We start from the raw sequence: 25375 nt of genomic DNA on the forward strand, positions 1-25375 counted from the left end.
ATGACGCCCGTGGCGCTCTTCCGGCCGTGGACGTCGGACGTCGGCGCCGACGCCGAGGCGGAGCCCCGGCCGCTGTCGCAGGAGAAGCTGTCGGCGCTGCTGCCCGTGTCCTACGAGTCGCGGCTGTCCTCCATCATCTCGTCGGCCGCGGACGCCGGACAGCAGCCGTCGCCTCCCGCGTCGCCTCTCCGGCCGAGCTGTCAGGCCTCGGCCGCAGCGCCGGAGGGCGCCGACCCGCCAGCTGGGCCGCCGGGAACCACGCGACGCGACACCCGACCCGCGAACGAGCCGAGCGCAGCGCAGGGGCCCGCTCCGCCGCCGCCGCCGCCCCCGCCGCCACCTCCGCCACCTCCGCCCCCGCCGCCTCCGGCAGTGGACTACCTGTCGGAGCTGTACCTGGCGTACAGCTGCGGCTACGGCCCGCTGCTGGCGCCGTACCCGGCCGGCGCGCACTTGCCGGCGCCGAGCCCGGAGGCGCATCTACAGCAGCAGCAGCAGCGCAAACTGAGGCCCAAGAAGCACCGCTGCCCGCACTGCCACGTCGCCTTCAGCAACAACGGCCAGCTGCGGGGCCACGTGCGCATCCACACAGGTAAGCAAATGTTCTCTCTCACTTGTACACTACTGGCCATTAAACTTGCTACACCAAGAAGAAATGCAGATGATAAACGGATATTAATTAGATTAATATATGATACTAGAACTGACATGTGATTACATTTTCACGCAATTTGGGTCCTTAGATCCTGAGAAATGAGTACCCAGAACAACCACACCTGGCCGTAATAACGGCCTTGATACGCCTGGGCATTGAGTCAAACAGAGCTTGGATGGCGTGTACAGGTACAGCTGCCCATGCAGCTTCGTCAGGAGTAGTGACTGGCGTATTGTGACGAGCCAGTTGCTCGGCCACCATTCACCTGACGTTTTAAATTGGTGAGAGATCTGGAGAATGTGCTGGCCAGGGCAGTAGTCGAACATTTTCTGTATCCAGAACGGCCCGAACAGGACCTGCAACATACGATTGTGCATTATCCTGCTGAAATGTAGGATCGAATGAAGGGTAGAGCCACGGATCGTAACACATCTGAAATATAACGTCCACTGTTCAAAGTGCCGTCAATGCGAACAAGAGGTGACCGAGACGTGTAACCAATGGTACCCCATACCATCTCGCCGGGTGATACGCCAGTATGGCGATGACGAATACACGCTTACAATGTGCGTTCACCTCGATGTCGCCAAACACGGATGCTGTGAACAGAACCTGGATTCATCCGAAAAAAAGACGTTTTGCCATTCGTGCACCCAGGATTGTCGTTGAGTACACCATCGCAGGCGCTCCTGTCTGTGACGCAGCGTCAAGGGTAAACGCAGCCATGGCCGCCGAGCCGATAGTCCGTGCTGCTGCAAACATCGTCGAACTGTTCATGCAGATGGTTGTTGTTTTACAGACGTCACCATCTGTTGACTCAGGGATCGAGACGTGGCTGCACGATCCGTTACAGCCATGCGGATAAGATGGCTGTCATCTCGACTGCTAGTGATACGAGACCGTTGCGATCCAGCACGGCGTTCCGTATTAACCTCCTGAACCCAGCAATTCCATATTCTGCTAACAGTCATTGGATCTCGACCAATGCGCGCTGCAATGTCGCGATACGATAAACCGCAATCGCGATGGGCTACAATCCGACCTTTATCAAAGTCGGTAACGTGATGGTATGCATTTCTCCTCCTTACACGAGGCATCACAATAACGTTTCACCAGGCAATGCCGATCAACTGCTGTTTGTGTATGAGAAATCGGTTGAAACTTTCTACATGTCAGCACGTTTTAGGTGTCGCCACCGGCGCCAACCTTGTGTGATTGCTATGAAAAGCCAATCATTCCCATATCACATCATCTTCTTCTTGTCGTTTAAATTTCGCGTCTGTAGCACGTCATCCTCGTGGTGTAGCAATTTTAATAGCCAGTAGTGTATTTGTCCAATGAATACCCGTTTATCATCTGCATTTCTTCTTGATGTAGCAATTTTAATGGCCAGTAGTGTATAATGCGTGATCTCTATTCCTTCGCACATGTCCAAAACAACAGACACCACACATTCATATACCTGACTCGCCTCGCAAGCACACAGTGTGGCATTGTGACGGATGCTCTTCTACATTCGGCCTCCAGCGGGAATCTAAAACTAGCGAGCACGGAGGACATGGCGGGGACTTCGAATAGGTGGCTGTAGGTGGAAGCGTGCCCAGATAGTCCGAACGTTTCCGATAAACATTGCGTCCGGGTGACGCAGTGGTTAACGCAACTACGTAGTAAGCAGGAGATCGCGGGTTCGAATCCATGCCGGCATACATTTTCAGCCGCGCGGGATTAGCCGAGCGGTCTTAGGCGCTGCAGTCATGGACTGTGCGGCTGGTCCCGGCGGAGGTTCGAGTCCTCCCTCGGGCATGGATGTGTGTGTTTGTCCTTAGGATAATTTAGGCTAAGTAGTCTGTAAGCTTAGGGACTGATGACCTTAGCAGGTAAGTCCTATAAGATTTCACACAAATTTGATTCGATACATTTTCACTCGTCACCGCCGATTCCGTATTAAGTCCCGATGCAGCTGATATCATTAGTTGCTTCACTTTCGTTTCTGCCCGCTTCACCTTCACCTTCAATTTACATAAAATGTTTCCTCTCGTCAAAAGAAGAGGCAAAGTCAACGTAGGTCATTTCGGCATTTATACAGAGTAATCCAAACGCCGCGCATATCAAAGTTGTTGACACTGCTGTTAATTTTAGTTGTTTCGTTAATTTTTAATATTTTGATTCTACCAGCGTGTGCCGATTATATTTATAGACCATTCCTAGTGGTAGCCCCTCGGAAAGAAGTCTAGAGACGTCAAATCGGGTGAATGTGAGGCTATAAACCTTTAGAGATGAAATGACAATGAAATGAATACCCCTAGCTGCATACAGGAGTTGATGTAAGTCAACGGGGACAGTTGAAAATGTGTGCCCCGACCTAGACTCGAACCCGGGATCTCCTGCTTACATGGCAGACGCTCTATCCATTTGAGCCACCGCGGTAACGTTCTCGCTTCCCGCGCCCGGGTTCCCGGGTTCGATTCCCGGCGGGGTCAGGGATTTTCTCTGCCTCGTGATGACTGGGTGTTGTGTGATGTCCTTAGGTTAGTTAGGTTTAAGTAGTTCTAAGTTCTAGGGGACTGATGACCATAGATGTTAAGTCCCATATTGCTCAGAGCCATTTGAACCATTTTTGAACCATTTGAGCCACCGTGGACACAGAGGATAGTGCGACTGCAGGGACTTATCTCTGGCACGCCTCCCGTGAGACCCACACTCCCAACTTATTGTCCCGCACTATATTCATAGTGCACCTTCCCATTATAATCATTATCTTCACATATACCATTACCTCCATATACCATTACCTTCATATATACCTTTAGACATTATTCGATCACCAAAAACTTTACGTAAGAATTGTTTCGTTAGATGTGTGCCGCGCGGAGTGGACCCGCGGTTAGAGGCGCCACGTCACGAACTGTGCGGTCCCTCCCGCCAGAGGTTCGAGTCCTCCTTCGGGCATGGTTGTGTGTATTGTTCTTAGCATAAGTTAGTTTAAGTAGTGTGTAAGTCTAGGGACCGATGACCTCAGCAGTTTGGTCCCTTAGGAATTCACACACATTTGAACATTTTTCGTTAGATGTGTGACAAGTGGTATCGCATCCTACAACCAACAATAATGTTCACCTGCCTCAAGAAGCGAAATAATCCGTGTAATAATGTCCTGGTGCACAACACTGTTGCCCGTATTTTCAAAGAAAATAGAGCCCACTATTCAACGACTCGCTGTCGCACATCACATTCCAATTTTTTGACACTGCAAGGTGTTTTCATGAAAGAAATTTGAATTTTGCGGTTGACCAAAATCTTATGTCTGAAAATTCACGTAGCTACTAATGTGAAGAAAACATCGTCCCGTCCTGCGATTTCATCGACGTCAGCAAATGACCGAAACCATGTACACTAGGCTAGAAACTTTTCTTTTATCTGGTGCTTTTAATTCCTGTAACTACGAACATATTTTGCTCGTAATTTTAACACCTGTACAGCTTTCTGAACATTACCACACGATGTCTAGGATTGGGGACATTGTCTCCTCAAACTTTTTGATGGAGAACGCAGCATCACATACCTCAAATTGGGCAATTTAGCGTCCGTCAAGATGGTCAGCCTCAAGGTTCCTTCATGTCTGCAACAGATCATTCCCGGAAACGGGCGATTAATCTTGTTATCGTGGAATTATATGCCATCTGAATATTTCCCATGAAAAGCGTGTACAACATATGCATACGAACAATTGGCAAAGTACTTTTCAAATATGAAAACTCGTTGCTCTTGGGGAAAAAAAAAATGTTGCGATGACTTATCTGACGAATGCAATACAGTTCCCATTTACAGACACAATTATCTTCAGGTGAGCGACGTACTGATCGCACTTATTAATAAGTTCAGTCTAAGTCGCAAATCTTTTTTATTGTTATTCTGTTCATGACGGATCTTGTTGAACTTCTTAGCCGTTATTCAATTAAGAATTCTTGATGGAGAACGAAAACAGACACAAGAAATTTTAGGAACCTTCATTTTACTGCCATGACCACCTTTGAACCATTACGTTTCAGTACAGTAACACAATCAGCAGTAGTATGTCGTCTGCTCAGTTGCTCCTGTGAACAGTGTTTTCGTCTCGTATTTATCCATGTGCATTTCGAGGAGGAAGCATAAGTTGTTTAAGTGTAAACAGCACTCAAATATGGTATTACAGAATCAACTGTGGCACACGAACGTTACGTAATGTTCTTCCTGACAGTTTCAATCTCAGACATGTGCTTTATATGTAATATTTTGTTTAGAAGCTTCCATTGTAACCGTGTCATGACAATAAAACAAAGCTTCCTAAAAAAATATATTTCTAATTTTTTTGTGTTTCACACACGAGTTGTTTTTGTCGTCGCGTATGATCGGACCATCACGACATAAAACATCTGGCACAATGTATCTCTTCACCAATACCATGCTTAGGTTGTGCTGTTACGACGTACATTATATTTGTAACGTAGTGATGACTTGTGGATGGCTAACAGTCAAAACATGTCATGTGCGCATTTGCGACATAGACTGAACACATTAATAACAATATTCTCTTTCTATTCTCTCGTGAAATTTTTTTCCATCTCGCATATTTTTTTGTCTATTCCTTTTGAAAACTCTCTCTTGGTTCAAATGGCTCTAAGCACTATGGGACTTAACATCTGAGGTCATCAGTCCCCTAGACTTAGAACTACTTAAACCTAACTAACCTAAGGACATCACACTCATCCCTGCCGGAGGCAGGATTCGAACCTGCGACCGTAGCAGCAGCGCGGTTCCGGACTGAAGCGCCTAGAACCGCTCGGCCACAGTAGCCGGCCAAAACTTTCTCTCTCTCTTTCTTTCTTTCTTTCTTTCTTTTTCCTTTACAAGGTGCAATAAGGAAACACCAAATACTTGAGAGCTGTTTCGAGCCTTTCTAGTAAATTACGGCTGCGTGTCAGAAAGGGACTCGACTCTAGGTTCTTGCTTTTCGTGGACAGGTCCTGGAAGAAATGAAGTTGCGAGGGATGGTTCTATTTCATACTTATGTAGCTTACTCGATAAGAGGTTTTCGGTTGGAGTCCTTGTCCAACAATTACTTTTAATCTGCCCCAAAGTTTCAAAACAGCACAAACGTCACTGCATATTGACATATTCATACTAGATTTCTCAGATGTGATTGACAGTGTCTGCCTTCTGGCAGATCACATTAGTTACACGTCTGTTTTTATCCAATCATGTTTCACTACAGCTCCGACAGCACCACTTAGCGATTATTTGTTTCTTTTGAAAATATTAACAGTAGAAATTCTGTAAAATTCGGAATTTATGATCTATAACTTATCGCTGCGTTTCGAATACGTTTATTCTGTCGTGTCTCAGCTTTACATTAGATTTTGTTTTTCTGTTGTGTGTCCCCCTTCATTTCAGCTACGTATACACGATAAATTCAACGTGTCACCTCCATCAGAGCTATGACCAGTTAATGTCCCTAGCGGAAAATTAGACCTAAATCCTAATATCGGAAAAACATATGTAGGCAGGCAAGAAAGGATCACATATCTTAAATTTGACACGCATTGTTTTATAGTGGACCAGATCCGAGCCCTGTGGGATGGCTTTTTCTCTGCTGGGACCGCAGCTTGTATACGGTCGTAGTATGACATCATCTTTACACTTTTGGCAAAATTAGCCGCAAATTTATTGTTTCTTATTGATTTCATAAGTTCAGGCAAGCTTGTTTCGGCATATATGCCATTATGATGTGTTCTTGTTGACATGAGATTTATATATCATTTTATCCTACGTCTATGTAATAGTACAATGAGATTTTAACTTATATTGTACTTACATCTAGACGGAATGACGTCTACAAATCATCTTAAAGTAAGTCCTTTTATGTACTATGTTGTTAACATAGATCATGTATTTATTTTCTATAGAAATTTCGTGCTATTTTTTGACAGTTGTAAAATGGCATCGTTCCAATGATGAATTGTGTTTACAAGTAAATTATATCTCTGGCAAAATATCTCTGTGACTGCCTAAGGGATAATTTACTTGTAAACATAAAGCATCATAGGAACAATCTGTGATTTTACAACTGTCGAAAAATAACACTTAATTTCTGTAGAAGGTAAGTAAGTGATTTATGTTAACAATACAGTAGAGAAAAGGACTTACGTCCTAAGATAATTTATTGACGTCAATCCATCTAAACGTAAGTATGATATAAGGTAAAATCTCGTAGTACTACTTCATAAACGTGGAATAAAATGATACATAAATGTAATGTCAATGCTGAAACAAGCTTGTCGTGAACTTATGTAATCAACAAGAAATAAACAATTTGCAGCTAGTTATGTGAAAGGTATAAAGATGACGTCATTTTATGACCTTGAGGGTTGGTTATTATGGCTTCTTGACAGCTCTTTTAGTATTTTTGGCAAACGAAAACGAGAAAATCTAAGTAAACTTCACCGCAGCTCCACGTTGTAATAAACAACTAACAAATTACAGTTTTCTGTGCAGCAATCTGAAAATAAGCAAATCGCCAAAAATACTAAACAATATTAAGTGTCGTAATTGATATATGCCAACATTCCTTCCTTTAAGACACACAAGAGTTTGACAAAAACATGGAAACACGGAAAACGCAACTCATTACCATGCCTGATACACTGCAAACCAGTTTCCAGTCGTCTCGGAATGGATAAAACATGTCACATCATTGTTGGCAGTAACGTAACCTTGCAGAATAGCTCCGGGGCCCATCAAATATCACAATAGGGCTGCCCAAACCATCACCGAACCCCACCGTATTTCACCCTTGGAACGTAAACGTAGTCAAAAATTGGAACCAGCGTGAAACAAGGCTCATACGACCAAATGACGTTTTTCCATTGCTTCACAGTCTATGTTATACAGCTTCGGCACCACGTTTTGCGGTTGCCGTCATTTGCATCACCAATGAATGGTTTTGGAATTCCAACTAACCGTACAATTCCTTCCGTGTAGAGTTCAATTTGTGTCTTTTTCGTTGCCGACAGCGTTCGCGAGTGCAACATTCAGTTCTGCAGTGACTTTTGCAGCTGTCATCCTCTTTTTTTTCGTCACAATCATCGTCGATGACTACCTGTCACGATCACTCACCAAACATTTTCGTCTGCATTGTGATTTAACGGAATTGTTTTTCCGCTTTCATTGTATGCGGTATAAATATGCGATACGGTGCCTGTAGAAACACCAAACACTTCGGCTGCCTTGGTCATGGAAGCACCCACGTTCGAATTCACTCAGCTCAAACATAACGCACTCACAGCTATACAAAACACTGTTCCGAACACGACTGACGCTTGCAACGTATTGAAAACACTGCAAAGGTGGCATTTGCGGTCAAATTCAATAGGTCAACCTGCAGGCTTACCTGCCACCTGCATTTATGTTTTAGCATGCATTTCTCGCGATGTGTCCATGTTTTTGACCAACCCCTGTACATTGCCGATGCTAAAGTTTTGGTCTAATTTTGCTATAGACATACTTTCTGTGTGGACCTGTTGTAAAGATGGCATGTTGCATATATTATAGATCCGCGACTAAAATAGTCAGAGAAAACATCGTTATCTAATGGTAAGGTACAATAGATATAAACACAACTCTAGCAAAATTTATTATCGAAACATTCCAGATTTACGGAAGTGCCATCACCCCATTTTCAGAGAAAGACAATCACAGACAATCTCACCATCGCGGTAAAACATGTTTTCGCTAGAAAACTGACCCTGTTAATTGTATTTTGCGCAAGCGCAGATAAAGACATTAAAATGGAGGATGGTATCACAAGTGGTTCAAACAAAATTTTGTGGCGAGTGGATCAGTATTTTCTTCGTATCTGCTTCCTCTGTTGTAACGCAGAGTGAGCTATGTTTACAGGACTACACGTGTTCTCAAGCCGGTCTCGGAGGCTGAGCGGTTCTAGGCGCTGCAGTCCGGAACCGCGCAACTGCTACGGTCGCAGGTTCGAATCCTGCCTCGGGCATGGATGTGTGTGATGTCCTTGGGTTAGTTTGGTTTAAGTAGTTCTAAGTTCTAGGGGACTGATGACCTTAGATGTTAAGTCCCTTTGTCTAGATTGGCTAAGCACGCGGTACACGATTTCCTGAAGCTGAAACTCAGACCATTTGATTATGCCTTCCTAATGATCCGAAAGCACTAATGATTTCATTTGTATGATCAGAGGCTAAAATATGTAATAAACGAAAGACAATTACGTTGGCGTAATTTTTAGTGCCACTTATAGCTCTTGAAAGACAAGAATATAGAGATATAACAATTGTTGATGTGATCAATTAAAGATTTAGCACAAATAGTCGTTAGTTGCGCGACGGAAGTCCGCTGGTACAAACTGTACTGTTGTAACGCATTCAACTATACAGTTAGTACATGTTCGGTTATTTTTGCAAATATTGTGTCCTGGTTTCCTTCTTCACGAGATACTGAACATCATTATAAAAGTACCTCGTTAAATATAAGAATAAAAACGACATTTGTTTCAGTATCTTCACAGGTACAAATTTCACGACTGTTATATACACAGCATGATACTTACCCCAAAATCAGCAAAATTCATTGTTGAAACATTCTTCCGTTAGGTTCATCAGTTTATGAAACATGACTTGTGCCCACTGCAAGTCGTTATCTCTTCACACATTCCCCGATTTCATTGCTCACGTGTATCAAACTGAAAATAATGTTGTGCCCATCACAATATCATTATTGACCGGGATATGTCTTCATTGCTTCAATGTTTCACATTTACGCACCATTGAGCTCACTTCTGTAAAATGTAGACATATAACCCGCAGTTCTTGCTAGTACTGGTTGATATTTCAGTTCTAATAAGCTGACATCAGTCATCTTCGTGATCGAGGTCTTTAAATTTAGCGACCGACTGGGGATAACCTCTTCGAATCCTACGATGAAAGAAATTTTTGTAATCATTTAGGCCTATAGATTAGCAAGTTAAAGATTACTGAGAAAGTATCGTTTCGTGATCATGAGACTGCGTCCCGTTTGTCACGGCTTATATTCAAAACTTTCGCTGCAGCGTTTCATGGAAACATGCAGTAATGTTTCTGGTGGTCCGTCAGTAGTAGGACGGAGGCATTGTAGCGTCCACGTTGTTGCCACTGCAAGGGGGTAAGCAATAGGTCGACATTAGGTTACGCCATCTACCTTCTTGTAATTCCATACTCATCACAAGAACAGAAAGAATCCGCCTGCTTGTTCAAGACTGCAAACGCAAGCTACGGCAGTGACACTCCACGCTGAGATAGTTTGTGCCAGTGGTGGAAGAACGATTCATTATCATAGTTTGACAATGCGCAAAGTAGACGTTGTGTATGCTGGGAACACGTTTTAGCCTTTGTTTTCCCTCTCACTGCAAACTGCAAAACAGACAAAGTTACACTCTAAGGGCACTCATTGTGGTTACCCACATTAAAAGAGCTAAATTTTAAGATACAACGTTCGGATTGCATGAAGGAAAGATGTCACTGTTCTCCAAGACAGCAATAATTTACAGTTCGTCGGCTGCGCCTACCGCTCGGAGTCTGCCAACAAATGATGCAATAGGTATTAAATTTCTTGCCGAAGATAGAAATATTACACTCAGAATACGTGCATTGATGCAGGAAAACTTCTGTGAAGTTTGTAAGTAGGAGAGGTACTTCCAGAATTACAACTGTGAGGGCGAGTCGTCTGTCATGCGTGGATAGCTCATTCTGTAAGCACACTGTCTGTGGAAGGCAAGGTACCGGGTTCGAGACCTGGTCTCCCACACAGTTTTAACCTGACACGAAGTTTCGAAACAGCGTACACTCCGCTATAGAGCGCAATATACATTGTGGATATTACATGCCACTTCAACAGAAATGCGCTAGTACCTCACTTGTAATTGTGCCCGTTCATTGAGTACATGGTTTCATGCTGCAGTACTATTTCTCAAAACTATTTCACGATTTTGAATACCATTTCACGATTAAAACAAGTTTACATACACGAATGACTGCAACATGAGCTCAACAAATGTTGTAAGTAAGAATTCTCGCTAGTAATGCACATATTGTTCGCCAAGCAAAGTAATTTTTAGCCCAGTTCGACAAACGATAGATCTCTTTTCAGTGTTGTAGAGTCGCTTAGCCCTAGTAGGAAACCGAATACGACTTGCAGTTTGTTTACACCACTTAATCCGAACACAATCGATGATTGCATGACAACTGATATGAAATACGATTTTCTAATGGAAGATCTCTCGAAATTTGTGACATGCAAGTGACAAAGAATATTGCATAATTATTTAAAAATAGGAATGGTGAAACAGATACGCTTGGCAAGAGTCTTCGAGAGACTGCCTGACATGTACAAAATCTCACACAAGAAAACACAGTTTTCTGCCTGTGTTCCATAACTTTTTATTCTATGATACCCAGGTTTAGGGTGCCATGTCTATTTTGTAGCGCTACTGTTTAGAATATGTGGTCAATGCGTATCGGTGTACTGTGAAAAACAGAGCTTAAACTGGCAAAGAAATTAAACGATAATGCGACTACATTGAAATCTGACACATACAACAAAGAAATTGAATGACGGTGTGAGACTGACACTGATGATGTAATACGAGACTTAGATTACAGTTTAAATATGTGGTTCCTCCATATATAATATTGACAACGGGGTACTAGTTACTATACAATAGCGAGTCATTAGTAATCCTCACAGCAGTTAATTATGGAATTTTAGTACAAGTAAAGTAGCTGAGCAGCACAGGGTGGATGATGGACAGAGAGGTCAATCAGCCTCACGTTTTCCTTTAACTATTCTGTCAACATCTAGAATCGGTGAGATAGCAACTCCATTTGGTCGTTCAGTGGCAGTTCTTGATGCTCTTCAGATTTATTACAAAAATTCAAATGTTTCAAGTCCTGGCATTATCTGTCTTCTCTATTCTGAGTGCGGAATTTCGACATCTATGGGGAGTTTGTGGTTAATCTCTAAACAGTGCAGTGCAAAGTATATAAAATTACAATGTTTCACCAAAAATCTACAGTCAAGTAAATCAAAATAATGTACAAATTCGTTCATACTGGACAGATATTATGAACGATATTACATTCAATGAGAATGCTTTTTTATACACAAACGAAGTACTACAGATAATTGTCGAATTATGGTGCTGCCCACACAAAAAAGATAACTATAATTTTCAGGCAATAATGTGCTGAGTCGCTGGATGATACTGGATCAATACCTGGATTTGCATTGTAATTCTAGAGAGATGAACCGTCACTCAGTGCGTCCATAACGGGAATAACGCAAGATAATTTCTATAAAACAGTTGCTATTTACATGACAGGAAATCAGTGGAAAGAAAGAAAAATTATGTGGCTAAAAATAAATATAAAACAGAGGTGACAAAAATTTGTCTCGTTTGCCATTTTGATAGCGTAACAATTGTTGCACTCCTGCAAGAAGAATGTAATCCTTTGACCGATAATGTGCCGAAAATTATGGTCCTGGAATTTACATAGTGACACAAGAGCTTAAATGGAACAGAAGACGTTTGCTAGGAGAGGGAGAAATAACGTGAGGCCACACCTGTACATAGATACATCTATGTGTTTTACCAAGTGTAAGTCTTATCGGTATATCCTCTGTGAGTTCTTGAGTCCGTGCTATAGCTTATGGTAGTAGATATGGAACTACAGGGGTGCTCTGTAGAGCCTAATGCATTCTGTCATTCTATAATGATGAGAGGCTTATTTTTCATTGTTCTTTCACTCAACTGGACTTTTACTTCTATCGAAGATATACACAAAATTTACCTCAATCATCTGACGAACAAGCAAACATTTTTTGTTTCTAGAGATATCCATGCTATCTGATTCACTCAGGTGATCTCTCGATAGCTGTTGATTTATATGAACTGGAGATTCCTCGTGAATACTAATCGTCGAGGAAGTCGAAAGGGAGCATTAATTTTTGTGCTTTTCCCATGCGTTCCCTCTGCTACTTACCACAGAGCTGTTGGATGCCCGTAGAAGTGCTCAGACGATTATCATGAATTTATTCTCGAAAGAAAGGACTGTTTGGAACGCCATGAAGATGATGAGAATGGAGGTACGTTTCCAAACTCTATTAGAGAATAGCTTATCTCAAGTGGAGACAAGTTTTGTGTTCAAGGTAGAGCTGTCGCTGTCTATATCTTTTATTCAATGATGTCTCCTAATTTAACAATTTTATTTAACACCACAACGTGTAAGTTCAACACACTGTAAGTTTTTTAGCTTCTTTTTGGGATCTGCTTTTCACGCAACACTGAGTTATTGATTCAACAAATTTTCTGAATTTATGTAAATAATATTAATCCTCAGTGAGGTTCCAGCGAGACTACCTTAGCGACTTTGTAGTAAGCACTTTTATCACAAGCTCCATTTTTTCATCCCTTTGGAATATTTGAAACATTCAAATTGAACGTAAACAGGCAAATTCTGAGAAGAAGCCACAAATCAGTTATTTCGCTGTACCTACGAATCAAACAACACACTAGCAAGTCAGAAGGCGGTGAGATAAATGCTTTAAACGGTCAAAACCTAAACAATTCCCGAAAAAACGAATCAGAATTGTAATTTTCCATGTGTGTGTAGATGTGTGCAAGGAAGCGAGAAATTTCGGAAGAATTCATTTAGAGTGTAAAACAAATGAAACAAACTCCACTGCGAAAGATCTGTACGAGGAAGAGTAAAGTGCGCCGCAAAAAATACAAAGAGGAAGGATAATGTTTGTATTCGTGTCGGACAAGCTAAAAGCAGACATCCCAATGCACGGTTCTTTGCGGACAGCACCGTTGTTCTCGAAGGTCCGCCGTGGTGGTCAACCCTACTTGGTGGAGCGCTGGAGGGGAGGACAGGAGTGAGTCACGAGATGGCTGCAGGAAACGGGGAGGGGCTTATCACCCTCTGCCAGCCACTGGCCAGCGGAAACTGGACCAGCGGCCGCCGGCGATCGAAATGGAGCAAGGTTGTGGAAGATACCGCAGAGATGAATATCGGAAGTTGGGGAACCTAAGCGGATCAGGATAAGCGTAGGCTTCCTGACACACGCTTTCAGGTTGGTTAGGCTGCACGCGCAACGAAGGCCAACATCACTCGCATCCGGAAACTGACAGGGAAAATGAAATGAACGTATGGCATTTATTGGCCGTGAATCTACTTCGGGGTTCGGCCGCCGTATTGCAAGTCTTTTTAGTTGACGCCACTTCGTCGACTTGCGTGTCAATGATGATGAAAGACACACAACACCCAGTCCCCTGCCGGGAATCGAACCTGGGTCCCCTTGCGTGGTAGGCAGTAACGATACCGCTGCACTACGGAGGCGGACACTGACAGGGAGATCATACGACAGTCGGATATTTGTGTTTTTTTTTTTGTATTTATGGTACGTGATGTTCAGAACTCAAATATCAATCATCCAAGGAAGTAAGATGCAACTGTCGAAAATTTTCGAGAAAGTCGAATTTGAAGAGTTCCGTCAATCCTTAATACAGTAGACAAGCACAATACGCATCCGACAAGCAACGTGGCAAAGTGTTCGCCTGGGTTCGATTACTGGTGAAATCGAATTTTTCAATAGAGATGCATATTCTACGAGCATTTCCCTGAAATGTAAAATACATAAAGACGAAAAAAATTTTGTAATATTTTTTAAATTAAACAACCTGAACTGCCAACCTTTTAAGAGACATTGATAATCAAGTATTTTTGCTTTGAAAACTAGACTTCTACGTGCAATATGTAATTATAAATTGGAAGACATGCGTTTTCCATTAAAATGACACTTAGATATGCCTTACACAGCATATATTTTATGAATGTTATATTTAAATGACGTAGATATTCGGACTGAATGGAAAAAACGAAAAAACTAGTGACCGAAATGAGAATGGATCCTTCGATTGCCAATCTCCATCTTTACGTATCTTACGCTTCTCAGAAATGCTCATAGAACACACTTCTTTGTTTAAAAATTTGAATACACCGAGAAACGAACCCAGGTCCTCCACAGTGCAGACGAGCATTCTACCACAGAGCCACGCAGCCTGTTGGGAAACAAATCTGCTTTAGCTTATTAAGTAAGCTTCAAAGTCGGTTTTTCTCGAGAATTTTCGAGCGTTGCATCGAATGGCTTTGGTTGATTGATATTTGAATGAGTTCTAAAATTCATGTGCTATATAAATGAAAAATTACAAAAATATTATTACCACGTGGCATCCTTTTCAGTATGGAATGCATTGTCAAGTGAACTCTACAGACAGAATTTTAGATAATGTTCGTAAAAGACTGCGATTCTTAATATAAGTGGTTAGATAACAACAAATTTGTTGCAGCATTCGTGGCCACTTGTTGCTGTATTGCCTATTGGCTCTCGTCTCGCAGCTGTTGCTGTATTGCCTATTGGCTCTCGTCTCGCAGCTTTCAGCGGTTATTTATTTAATGATGTCATGTTTATGAATTTCAGTGACTTCGTTGAACTAGTGGGCGTGGTAACTTCTCGCCAGTGAGAACCTGCAACTTGGCAAATTTTGCTACGCGGTCAGTCTAACTTAGCCCGAACTCCGCCATGACCGATTTCTCCCTACAATACCATTTATGTTCGATGATCTTAGTACTGATGGATCGTCCTGTCATTCCAACAAAGACTTTTTCCGCGTGTACGTGTCATGCTTATACTCCAGACATTTCGAGTGGGTTCCTTTTCTCCTTTGTCTGTCTGAGACACTTTCTGCACTTCTTCGTCTGTTTGTTTATAGTCTTATACGGCCGATTCTTCCCGTCTGACTGGGGGTGTATGGCAGAAGAAAGTTTCGTGACGCTTCTTATACAGGGTGGGGCAAATAAAAGAGACACGAACAACAGAATTCCAGGGTACAAAGAAACACAGCAGACCAAAGGAAAGACAATACTAACCTGACTATGCCAGATGTTGAAAGTAACTATCAGTCATGTCTTGGCACTCTTGGCCCCTGGTCAGCAAGTTGCTGAAGGCGGATCGAAGCTGGACTGCTGGAATTGCTGCAGTCTCATCCGAAATATCCTGCTGCAGGTCTTGTAGACTATGAGGGTTGTTGCGACACACCTTAGACTTGAGGGCTCCGCTTACAAAATGTTCGCACACTGACAGATCATGTGACCTGTGTGGCTTGCTTCGGCCGCGACCAGTCTGATCCCCGCTAGCAAATCTGTCAGGTGTGAAGATTGTGTAAATGTGCACCACGTTTCGGCCGGCTATGTGAGCAATTACTCCACCATGTTGGAAGTAACTGTAGGTCTTTTCCTCCTCCGCTAATGCTGCCACAAATGGTATCCACTCGTTGGTCCACTTTTATTTGCCCCACTCTGTATCACAGGTGGACTACCGACTGTACCCCAGAATACATTTCATGTGTTGCATCCCACCAATGAAATGCAGCAGCTCACACATTTATCTTGCGCGGGATACGAGGGTGTTAATCATATCGTTTTTCTGGCTCAGGTGATGATTTCAAAATTTATGCAAGTATTGGTCTTTGTGTTACGGTTTTCGGAACGCACTATCGCCCAAGGTAGTAGTTGTTCCTTTTCTACCTCCACGACATAAAATTCGCCGACACACAGGTTCTCGCTGTAGAAAAGAGCTATCACACCCATTTGTTCAGGGAAGCCATTGAAATTCATGAACATGACAATTTTAACAAAAAGAAGTATGTCTCAACGTAAATGGATCCTCGACTCGTGTGCGCCAGCGAACGATCACCGCAGGTAACAAGGAAGGATCTGCAACGATAATGACTAGGGGACCGTCCCCACTGACTTTAGAGGCGCCGTCGCCAGTAATGGAGAGTGAATCTTTGAGAATGCCAGCTACTCGTGTTCGCGAAAAGTCAGAAAAATCATTTAACTAACGTCGGTTGGTTAACTGTAAGGTATGTATTATACCTTGACTGTTACGTAAAAATAACAAAGAACCAACTGTACCATTAATCAAATTTTCACGTATTTATTTTTATACAAGCAACAATGAAACAATACAAGGAAAGAACCAAAATTTTCAAATGTGTGTGAATTCCTAAGGGACAAAACTGCTGAGGTCATCGGTCCCTAGACTTACACACTACTTAAACTAACTTATGCTAAGAACAACACACACAGCCATGCCCGAGGGAGGACTCGAACCTCCGGCGGGAGGGGCCGTGCAGTCCGTGACATGGCGCCTCAAACCAGGAGGCCACTCCGCGTGGCAAGGCAAGAACCAGCCAACGAAAAAAAAGAGCAGAGCCACCCACCGAATATCAAGAATATACTGAACCGTACAATAGGTTGTAACTGTGGCTGTTTCCGCGGAGTTAAGTGCCCTTCAACTATCCATATTTCAGCTCTCCAGTAATTTCCGACGGAAATTGAGATGCATGCTTTCTTTTACGCATCCTTGTGTAATACGAACTAAAGTTCTGTTCCAACGGAAGATTAACTTTATCCTTTCTTGTTTACTACAATTAAGTATGAATTGTCGTTTTAACACAAATTTCGCACATTGTTGATTCACATACGTTAATGTGACGCATCATAGACTACTATATACCCTCTGGTACCTCAAGAGCTCGCCATACATTTTCCCCATCTGCAACATTTCGAAAATCACGTTCGTAAATATGCCGACAGTGGTTTCGTGTCTCTTAGACATCGCGAGTGTGGGAAGCAAAGCACTTCCTGAATTGGAGAAAAAAAGATAGAGGATTGGAAGTGGAGATCAATGATGTGATGTATCCAAAGTAGACAAAAATAGAAAATGACTTCGTGCACGTTGATCAAAATTTTCAAGAAAGTGTGTTACTAAACCAAGCATCCATAACAAGTGCTGAAACAGAAATATCGTACAACATGTATTAAACATACTCAAATGATTCTAGTTCGAGGAACAGAATAGTTTGTTGCAGCAATGGTAGTTTAACATATTTGTTAAAGAGTCTAATGCAGCTCTACGTGATGTTCCCCTTTACAGTCTAACACACGCGTGTTACAAATTGCTCATCGCTTAGTGATGATTTCAGCAGACACACTTTTCATGCTTGTGTTCCACTTTCGTTGTTGTATTTCTTATTTTATTTCGAACGAGGGAAAACTTAAACTTGTTGCTGCAGTTATGTCGAGCTGTACTTAATACTTGCCTCATAGTAATGAAGACCGATAACCTAATTTTTGCGTCGGTTTATTCTGAATTAACAACGCCTTTTAGTGTTCCCAGATTAGGAAGTACGGCCGTCTGGAAATGCACAAAGTCATTGTAATCGCTTTGTTTGAAAATTTTATGCGCAGTTTCGGTAGCATGCTCATTTGCGATAACAACAGATATTCGCCATATATAAATTCCCTGGAATGGCTGTATAGATGAGTTACACCATAAACAGTAATTCTTGTGTAGAAGAGGTATCAAATGTGGAACCACACTCTACACTATCTTTAACGTTTTATACTACAGAATAGCGCATGGATCATATTCAAGCTTTGTCTTGAAAGCATCGCTTCCCTGTGTCTGAACGCGATGAAAGACGCGTTCTCAATGTCTAACTGAAACTCGTTAGCCTCGTATAGCGCAATCAACGTTTCTCAGGCGTCTCCGTCAGCACGAAGTACAGCTCCTGCCTCATAGTGAACACGTAATGCTCTTGTCTTTTCAACTGTGGGAGATGTGAAGATATCGTCTGAACGTTTTCTGCTCGTTCTGTGACTGCCAAAGTACGAGGTATTTGTTCTTTGCTGTACTTTTTACTAGAAGGTATAATGCTAACTTCAAATACGGTTATTTTTGCAAGGAACAAAACGTTTTACTTGTGTTTTATTTCTATAATTGGTGACTATACATTTACAGAATTTTTTTTAACGTTCATGCGGTGGAACTCAGACTTTTTGTTGTTCAGAGTAATTTGCTACTTTTCGTGCAATGTAGATATCTTTTTTTAATTAGAGTAATTCAGTTTGATTTTACTCGAATATAAACGACAGCATCATCTGCTAACAATTTAAGAGAGATGCTCAGATAGTCTCCTAAATCTTTTACATAGGCTAGCTTCAAAACAGCGGAGGGCCTGTTAACAGTAACCCCAGGTCGCTTCGGTTTCAATAGATGACGTCCCACCATCTACTAAGAACTGTGGCCTTTCTGAGAGGAAATAACGGATCCAGTCGTACAAATGAGATGAAACTGCATTTGCTTAGAAGCTGCGTGTGCAGATCAGCGTCAAAAGTCTACCGGAAATCTGGAAACATGGAATCAACTTGAGATCGATAGCACTCATTACTTCATGCTAATAAAACGCCATTTGTGTTTGACAAGAACGATACCCTCTAAAACCGTCCTCGTTATGCTTCAAAATTCGAACTACAACAGAACACGTAAGTTGGAAAGTAGACTTGAAAATCAATTTTAGTAACGCTAACATAGTATATAATCAGCACATCGAAAAGAAAGTATCACAAAACAACAATGAAACTACAGGTACACCAGTTGACGAGTGTTTTTTTATATATTTGGGGCACTTGGAGACAATTGCATTCATAGTGAAAGAGGTAAATGGAGGAGTAAAAGTATTGTAGAATGCTTCTCGTAAACTCTAAATATTTTTCAAAGCCAACTCCGAGATGTATCTGAAAAGGAAAGTTTATAATCAGTGCGTATTACCAGTTTTTACTTATCGAACTGAGACGTGGATTTGCCAGGAGGTATAGGAAAACGAACAAATGAATCATTGAACAGATTGAAGTGCAAACCTTAATGACGATTGTAATGACAATGAAATAGTGGCAGGCGGGACATGTAGCCCGTCGAATGGTCGGTTGATGGGCAAAATAAGTTCTTCACTGGATTCCAAGAGATGAAAGAGACCGAGAAAACGACCTGCTTTTCTTATAGCTGCTCTGTAGTTTGCGAAACAAGGATAAACTCTGTATTCCGTTTCCAAACATGTCCGAACGTAATTTATAACGTAGTAAACGAGAGATGAAAGCTCTACGTACGAGGAAGTCCACCATATCCCAATTTTGTCACTTCAGTCTTCTGTCTGTGTCGTTTATGTGGAACCTCGTCTATCTGGTCCTCATTAATCCTATCTCTGCTTCATCTGTATTCTCTTTTTTATTTTATTTTTATTATAGTACCTGTATTATGTTTAGTGCTCCGGAACTAATAGCGACCACGATCGACGACGACGATTATTAAATTTGAATTCAGCCAATCGGCGTACATGGATCCTGGCACAGTGTTAGTTAACAAATTGACATTCCGTCGAAGAGTACTGCACTACTCCCATTCGTCGCGAGTGTAAAATGGCATCAAGGAGAAAGAGGGTGCCAATGTCCATGGACAAAAATGTTAGATGCGTTGCATTGGAACGATTAAGGAGAATTGTTGAAAAACATTACTACTGAATTTAGTGTTGGAACTTCAAAGGTATCAGATTGGAAGAATAACTGGAAATTAATTGAAAGATTTTGTTTCAAAATAATGGTTTCTGCTAACGACATTATCTCCATTCGTTCGTTTCCAAACAATGACGATAGTTGTGATGGGATAGCTGACAACATTATGACATATACAAGGCCAACGTCGCTGCTGAAAAAAGTAATGGTGTATTTGGAATGTCATTTCCACTGAACTAATGCCGGCGAAACGCATGCGTGACAATGCTGCATGTTGAAGATATCGAACCTGGCTCAAAAGAAAGTTACTGATTAATTAGTATATAAAACTCAGTGCTTTTTTTAAAAAAAAAGTATATGTTTAAAATCTGTGTGACAATAATGCGTAGTTTGTGTGTCCATGAGAAAGTAAAAATAATGTGTATGCTTATGGCGTTTAGCCCATTTCATTCCAATTGTTTTCTGTATTTCCGAGTTAGCGTAGTAACCACGGTGGCAGCTTGAACTATCAACTGCAAACAACAGATGAGCATTAGATCAGCCAGGTGTGAGCAGGCAGTATCAAGCAGCGAACGTGTGCCCGTAATGTTTCAGGGTTATTGTGTCACGAATCACAATGGAAAATGTTCAAATGAGTGTGAATTCCTAAGAGACCAAATTGCTGAGGTCATCGGTCCATAGACTTACACACTACATAAACTAACTTATGCTAAGAACAACACAAACACCCATGCCCGAGGGAGGACTCGAACCTCCAGCGGGAGGTGCCGCGCAATCCGTGACTTAGCGCCTTAAACCGCGCGACCACTCCGCGCGCCAGTCAAAACGGAGCAACATCCGTAAATCAACTGGTCAAGAGAGTCCCCAGAGCGTTTTGAAGAAGAGAAAAGTTTGTGCAAAGTTTCTCCCGCACACCTTGACTCCAGAACAAAAACGACGACGCGTGTGCACCTGCCACTGATTGACTACAATGTAAAACGTGGACAATTCTTGTCTATAAAAAATCATCACGAATGACGAGATCCGGCGTTGTCAATGCGAACTTACCCCAAAAACAATGACTGCAGAAATTGACCTGAAGGTTCAACAAGCCAATGTGACGCGAGAGTTGAACAAGGACTTTTCTAATAGTTGCACATGGTTGTATGAAAGTTCTGTGCGTTGCGCTCAAATAGGAGATGGGGAGGAAATTATGTATGACACCTGAAGAATTACCACCATCATAAGTCTTCTCTGTTTCTTATTAATCCATTCTCGAAACTTTTGGACTGGCGGGGCATAGTATATCCTACTGACACTTATTGTTATTATTATTTATTCTTTCTTGATGACGACGATGGACCGTTACGTATAGAACTAAATGTTTGTGAATTTTCATGATGATATCTTTCTTTTTCTGTCTGTTTTTTCTATTCTGAGTACTGGGTAAAGTTTGTCCTTATCTTTATTGGTTTCAATTTAGATGGCTATCGACAACAGTTGTTTGTTAGATATTTATCTTTCTCAGCCGGATGAGGTGGTCTAACGATTAGCGCACAGGACTCTTACTCAGAAGGACGGTGGTTCAAATATTCGTCCGATTATCTAGGAGCTTCCTCTAATCGATTAAGGTAAATTCAGGGATGGTTCCTTTGAGAAAGACTCGGCCGATTCCGTTCTCACTCCGTGGGCTTCGTCTCAGATGGCGTCTTAGTCGACAAAATGTCGAGCTCTTATCATCAACAGTGTTCTGCCCTAGGGCAGATCTTCATAAGTAGCTCACCACGCAGTCCTGTCACCCGCTATTTTCTTCCTTTTCTCATAATTGTTTCTTATCCTTACATTATGCGCCATATGATACCTTCTGCGTCCTCTCCTTCTTCCGCCTTTCACTGTTCCTTCCATAACATCCATCGGTAAAGAATTTCTTCTCATCCAGCGTCCAATCCAATTAAAATTTCTCGCCCTTCCCTCATTCTTTTCAACACCTTATTTCTCCGTTTGTCTACCCATTTTATCCTTCCTCATTGCCCATGTCTCAGCTCTCTATAATGCTACTCTCCATATAAATCACCTCGCCAGCCTCTTCCTCAGGTCCCTGTCCGTCAAATTTCTCCTCCTTTTTCTTGCCAATGCCTTTGACAATTGCTACACGTGTTTTCACCTCCTTACTACATTTCATGTCAAACAGTAAGTTGTTCTACATATTCCTGTCCTAACTTTATAGTCGTTCTTATTTTTCTTGCAACTATTTTATACATTTTGTATCTTTCTCATTAAATCTAATTCCGAATTCCTCACAGCTCTTATTTAATTCTTTTAACAATCCGATCACAGTTTTATAGCTCTCTGCCAAAAACACCATATAATCCGCAAATCTTATACAGTATGTCCTTCTACCACCAACCCGCACTCTTCTTTTTCGTTTCAAACATTTCTCAATAATGTGTTCCAAAAATATATGTTTTGGAGAGAGACAGAAGCCTTAAACCGCTCCCCTTCCGATCTGTACTAGTATTTTCTGTTGTAGGTATAGATTTAAAAAAAAAAATGGTTCAAATGGCTCTGAGCACTATGGGACTTAACATCTATGGTCATCAGTCCCCTAGAACTTAGAACTACTTAAACCTAACTAACCTAAGGACAGCACACAACACCCAGCCATCACGAGGCAGAGAAAATCCCTGACCCCGCCGGGAATCGAACCCGGGAACCCGGGCGTGGGAAGCGAGAACGCTACCGCACGACCACGAGATGCGGGCAGGTATAGATTCTTAATCAGCCTCCTCTCCCTCCAATTGACATCATTCTTCCTTAGAATGTCCATTAATTTATTCCACTCCACTGAAGGTAACGAAAACAGTATAAACTTCTCTTCCTCTTTCAATGTATGTCTGACCTATAAGTCTCAGCAGTCCAATTACATCTCTTGTACCTTTCCCTCTTCTAAATCCATAATGTTCCCCTGCAATACTTTTTCCAGTCTTCCGTGAAGTCCTTTATTATTTATCACTCTTAGGAGATCTTTTGCTGTATGAGCCTTATTTTTCTTTTCCTGTTTGTATATCTTCTTTTACGAGAAAATTGAATCTCGTTTGGCTTGAATTTTTTTTCAGATTGTTAGTTCTGCTTTACATGAACCTTCACTCGTTTAGCTTTACTTTAAAGTAAGTGTAGTCTATTCTACTGCCTTAACAACGACATCACCTATTTTCAAGCTGTCTTGAGAGGCACCGACCGGTAGTGATTCAGCTTCTGTGAAGTTTGTATACAGCTTATACGAGGTGTGGTCAAAAAGTAAGGGGAATTTTTGTTTTTCTTAAAGAATCTTCATTTATTTACCAACAACAACTTTGTTCCCTTCAAAGTAATCTCCCTCAGACACAATACACTAATACCAGCGCTTTTTCCAGTCTTGGAAGCAATTCTGGAACTCACCTTACGTTATAGTGTTCAGCTCCTCCTGCGGTTCTGTTTCTATCTCCTCAATAGTGGCAAAACGATGTGCTTTCACGGTTCTCTTCAGCCTCCGATAAGGAAGAAGTCGCGGGGGCCCATGTTCGGTAAGTGAGGCTACATAACAGTTTTGTTTTTGCTAAAAAATCACGAACAAGAGTTGAGATGTGAGCGGGAGCATTATTATGATGCAATTTCCAGCAGTGGTTTCGTCACAATTTTGGTCGTTTTCATGGGATTGCTTCACGCATACTCCTTATTGACCCCACGACCGGCAGGACCCCATGATGCACTATCCAAGTGCAATCAAAGAAAATAGTGAGAAGAACCCTCACATGTGATGTAACTTGTCGAATACTTTTCGGTCTTGGCTCTACAGGTAGTCTCTATTGGGACGATTGGGCCTTGGTTTCGACGTCACGTCCCCATACCCATATTACAGTCTTCTTTACAAGTCAACATTCCGAGTGTGGTGCTGCACTTTATTCCGTTTTTTAAGCAAGATTTAATAAAATTCTTTGATCGATCTTTTTCGGAAGCAAAAATTCGCCGAACACTCGAAAACACGTATAACCTTGTCCACTGTCAGCAATAAACTAAGTATTGAAAACAGCTGAAAACGCGAACATACATCAGAAGATAAAAAGAAGATAAAAATATTTTAAAATCGCGTGTATAGAGCAGGCGAAATTTTAAAAATTCCCTTTACTTTTTGATCACACCTCATAGGTAGACAGTTTCTTCCGTATCGAGTACCTGTGTATCCCAAGTTTCTGGCTGAATCGAAGCAGATGCTGTAAATGCACAGTTGCTACGAGAGTGCTGTTGTGTTGCAGGCGAGCGTCCATTCCGGTGCAGCTGCGGCAAGAGCTTCACGCGCAACGAGGAGCTGACTCGCCACAAGCGCATCCACTCCGGGGTGCGGCCGTACGCCTGCTCCGTCTGCGAGAAGCGTTTCGGTCGCAAGGACCATCTTAAGAAGCACGCGCGCACGCACGCACCGCCGCTGGCCGTGCCGCTGCAGTTCCCGCTGCCCTACCCGCTGCCCTTCTTGTACGGGCTGTAGCGACACGCCGGAGACTGCGAGACTCACCCTGTGGCAAAGAAGGAAGGCTGTTATACAGAAGAGGGTACCGAGCACACAACTGTCACCTTAGACCGTAGACACGTATAGAACGAGGTTTGGTACCAACATCTAAGTCACGAGACGGGTGAACTAAAGCCTTCTCACTGTTATTACGCGCTATGCCAAGTGGAGGTGACTGTTACAATTATTTTTCTGCGTGTTAGCTAAAACCAAACATTGATTTTTACAACTAAGTGACCTACTGAATCAGTATTATATGTGTAGCACTACAATTAAAGTAATAACTGCGGCATTTCCAATATTTTTGTGATGTTTCCGCCAGGTAACGAAGTATGAAACATTCATACCTGCAATTTTTGTACAAGCTTGAGAATTGCGCTTTCTTCAGAGAATTCGCCTGTTTTGCTATAGCTTGTGTCATTTAGGTTACTGCTTCCACAAGACGAAGACAGGGTATCAGTTCGACTGGAAACATTTAGTTTTCAAGCAGTTTCTCAAAAACATGTGTGAAATATTTTTTATGCTCTTCCAAGAAATGACATCCGATTTTATCTATCATGTCACATTGATAAAAATACAAACAGATCCATATTACAGCTCATTTTCAGGTGCAGTTGCGATTCCTTGCGTATTTTTGTAAACTATTGGTTTCCTCTATTTCTATTCTTCAGGTGCTAAATGCAAGGAAAACAA

General features: G+C 42.1%; 1 protein-coding gene across 1 annotated transcript; it reads left to right on the plus strand.

The window, feature by feature from the left end:
• On the plus strand, positions 1–24661 carry LOC126176274 (Krueppel-like factor 13). The gene is made up of 3 exons (XM_049923423.1): positions 1–332; positions 408–592; positions 24432–24661. Exons 1-3 carry the CDS (start codon positions 1–3, stop codon positions 24659–24661), a joined length of 747 nt encoding a protein of 248 aa, XP_049779380.1.
• The last annotated feature ends 714 nt before the right edge of the window (positions 24662–25375 follow it).

The sequence above is a fragment of the Schistocerca cancellata genome, chromosome 3 (genome assembly GCF_023864275.1).
Source record: "Schistocerca cancellata isolate TAMUIC-IGC-003103 chromosome 3, iqSchCanc2.1, whole genome shotgun sequence".
Lineage (NCBI taxonomy): Eukaryota > Metazoa > Arthropoda > Insecta > Orthoptera > Acrididae > Schistocerca > Schistocerca cancellata.

Bases quoted from the DNA above. Each gene is read 5' to 3' on its own strand.
- LOC126176274 (XM_049923423.1), top strand. From the start codon at position 1: ATGACGCCCGTGGCGCTCTTCCGGCCGTGGACGTCGGACGTCGGCGCC. The intron at 333-407 runs GCCGCCACCTCC...CCTGGCGTACAG, and splicing joins CCGCCGCCGCCGCCGCCCCC to CTGCGGCTACGGCCCGCTGC. The intron at 593-24,431 runs GTAAGCAAATGT...GTTGTGTTGCAG, and splicing joins CCACGTGCGCATCCACACAG to GCGAGCGTCCATTCCGGTGC.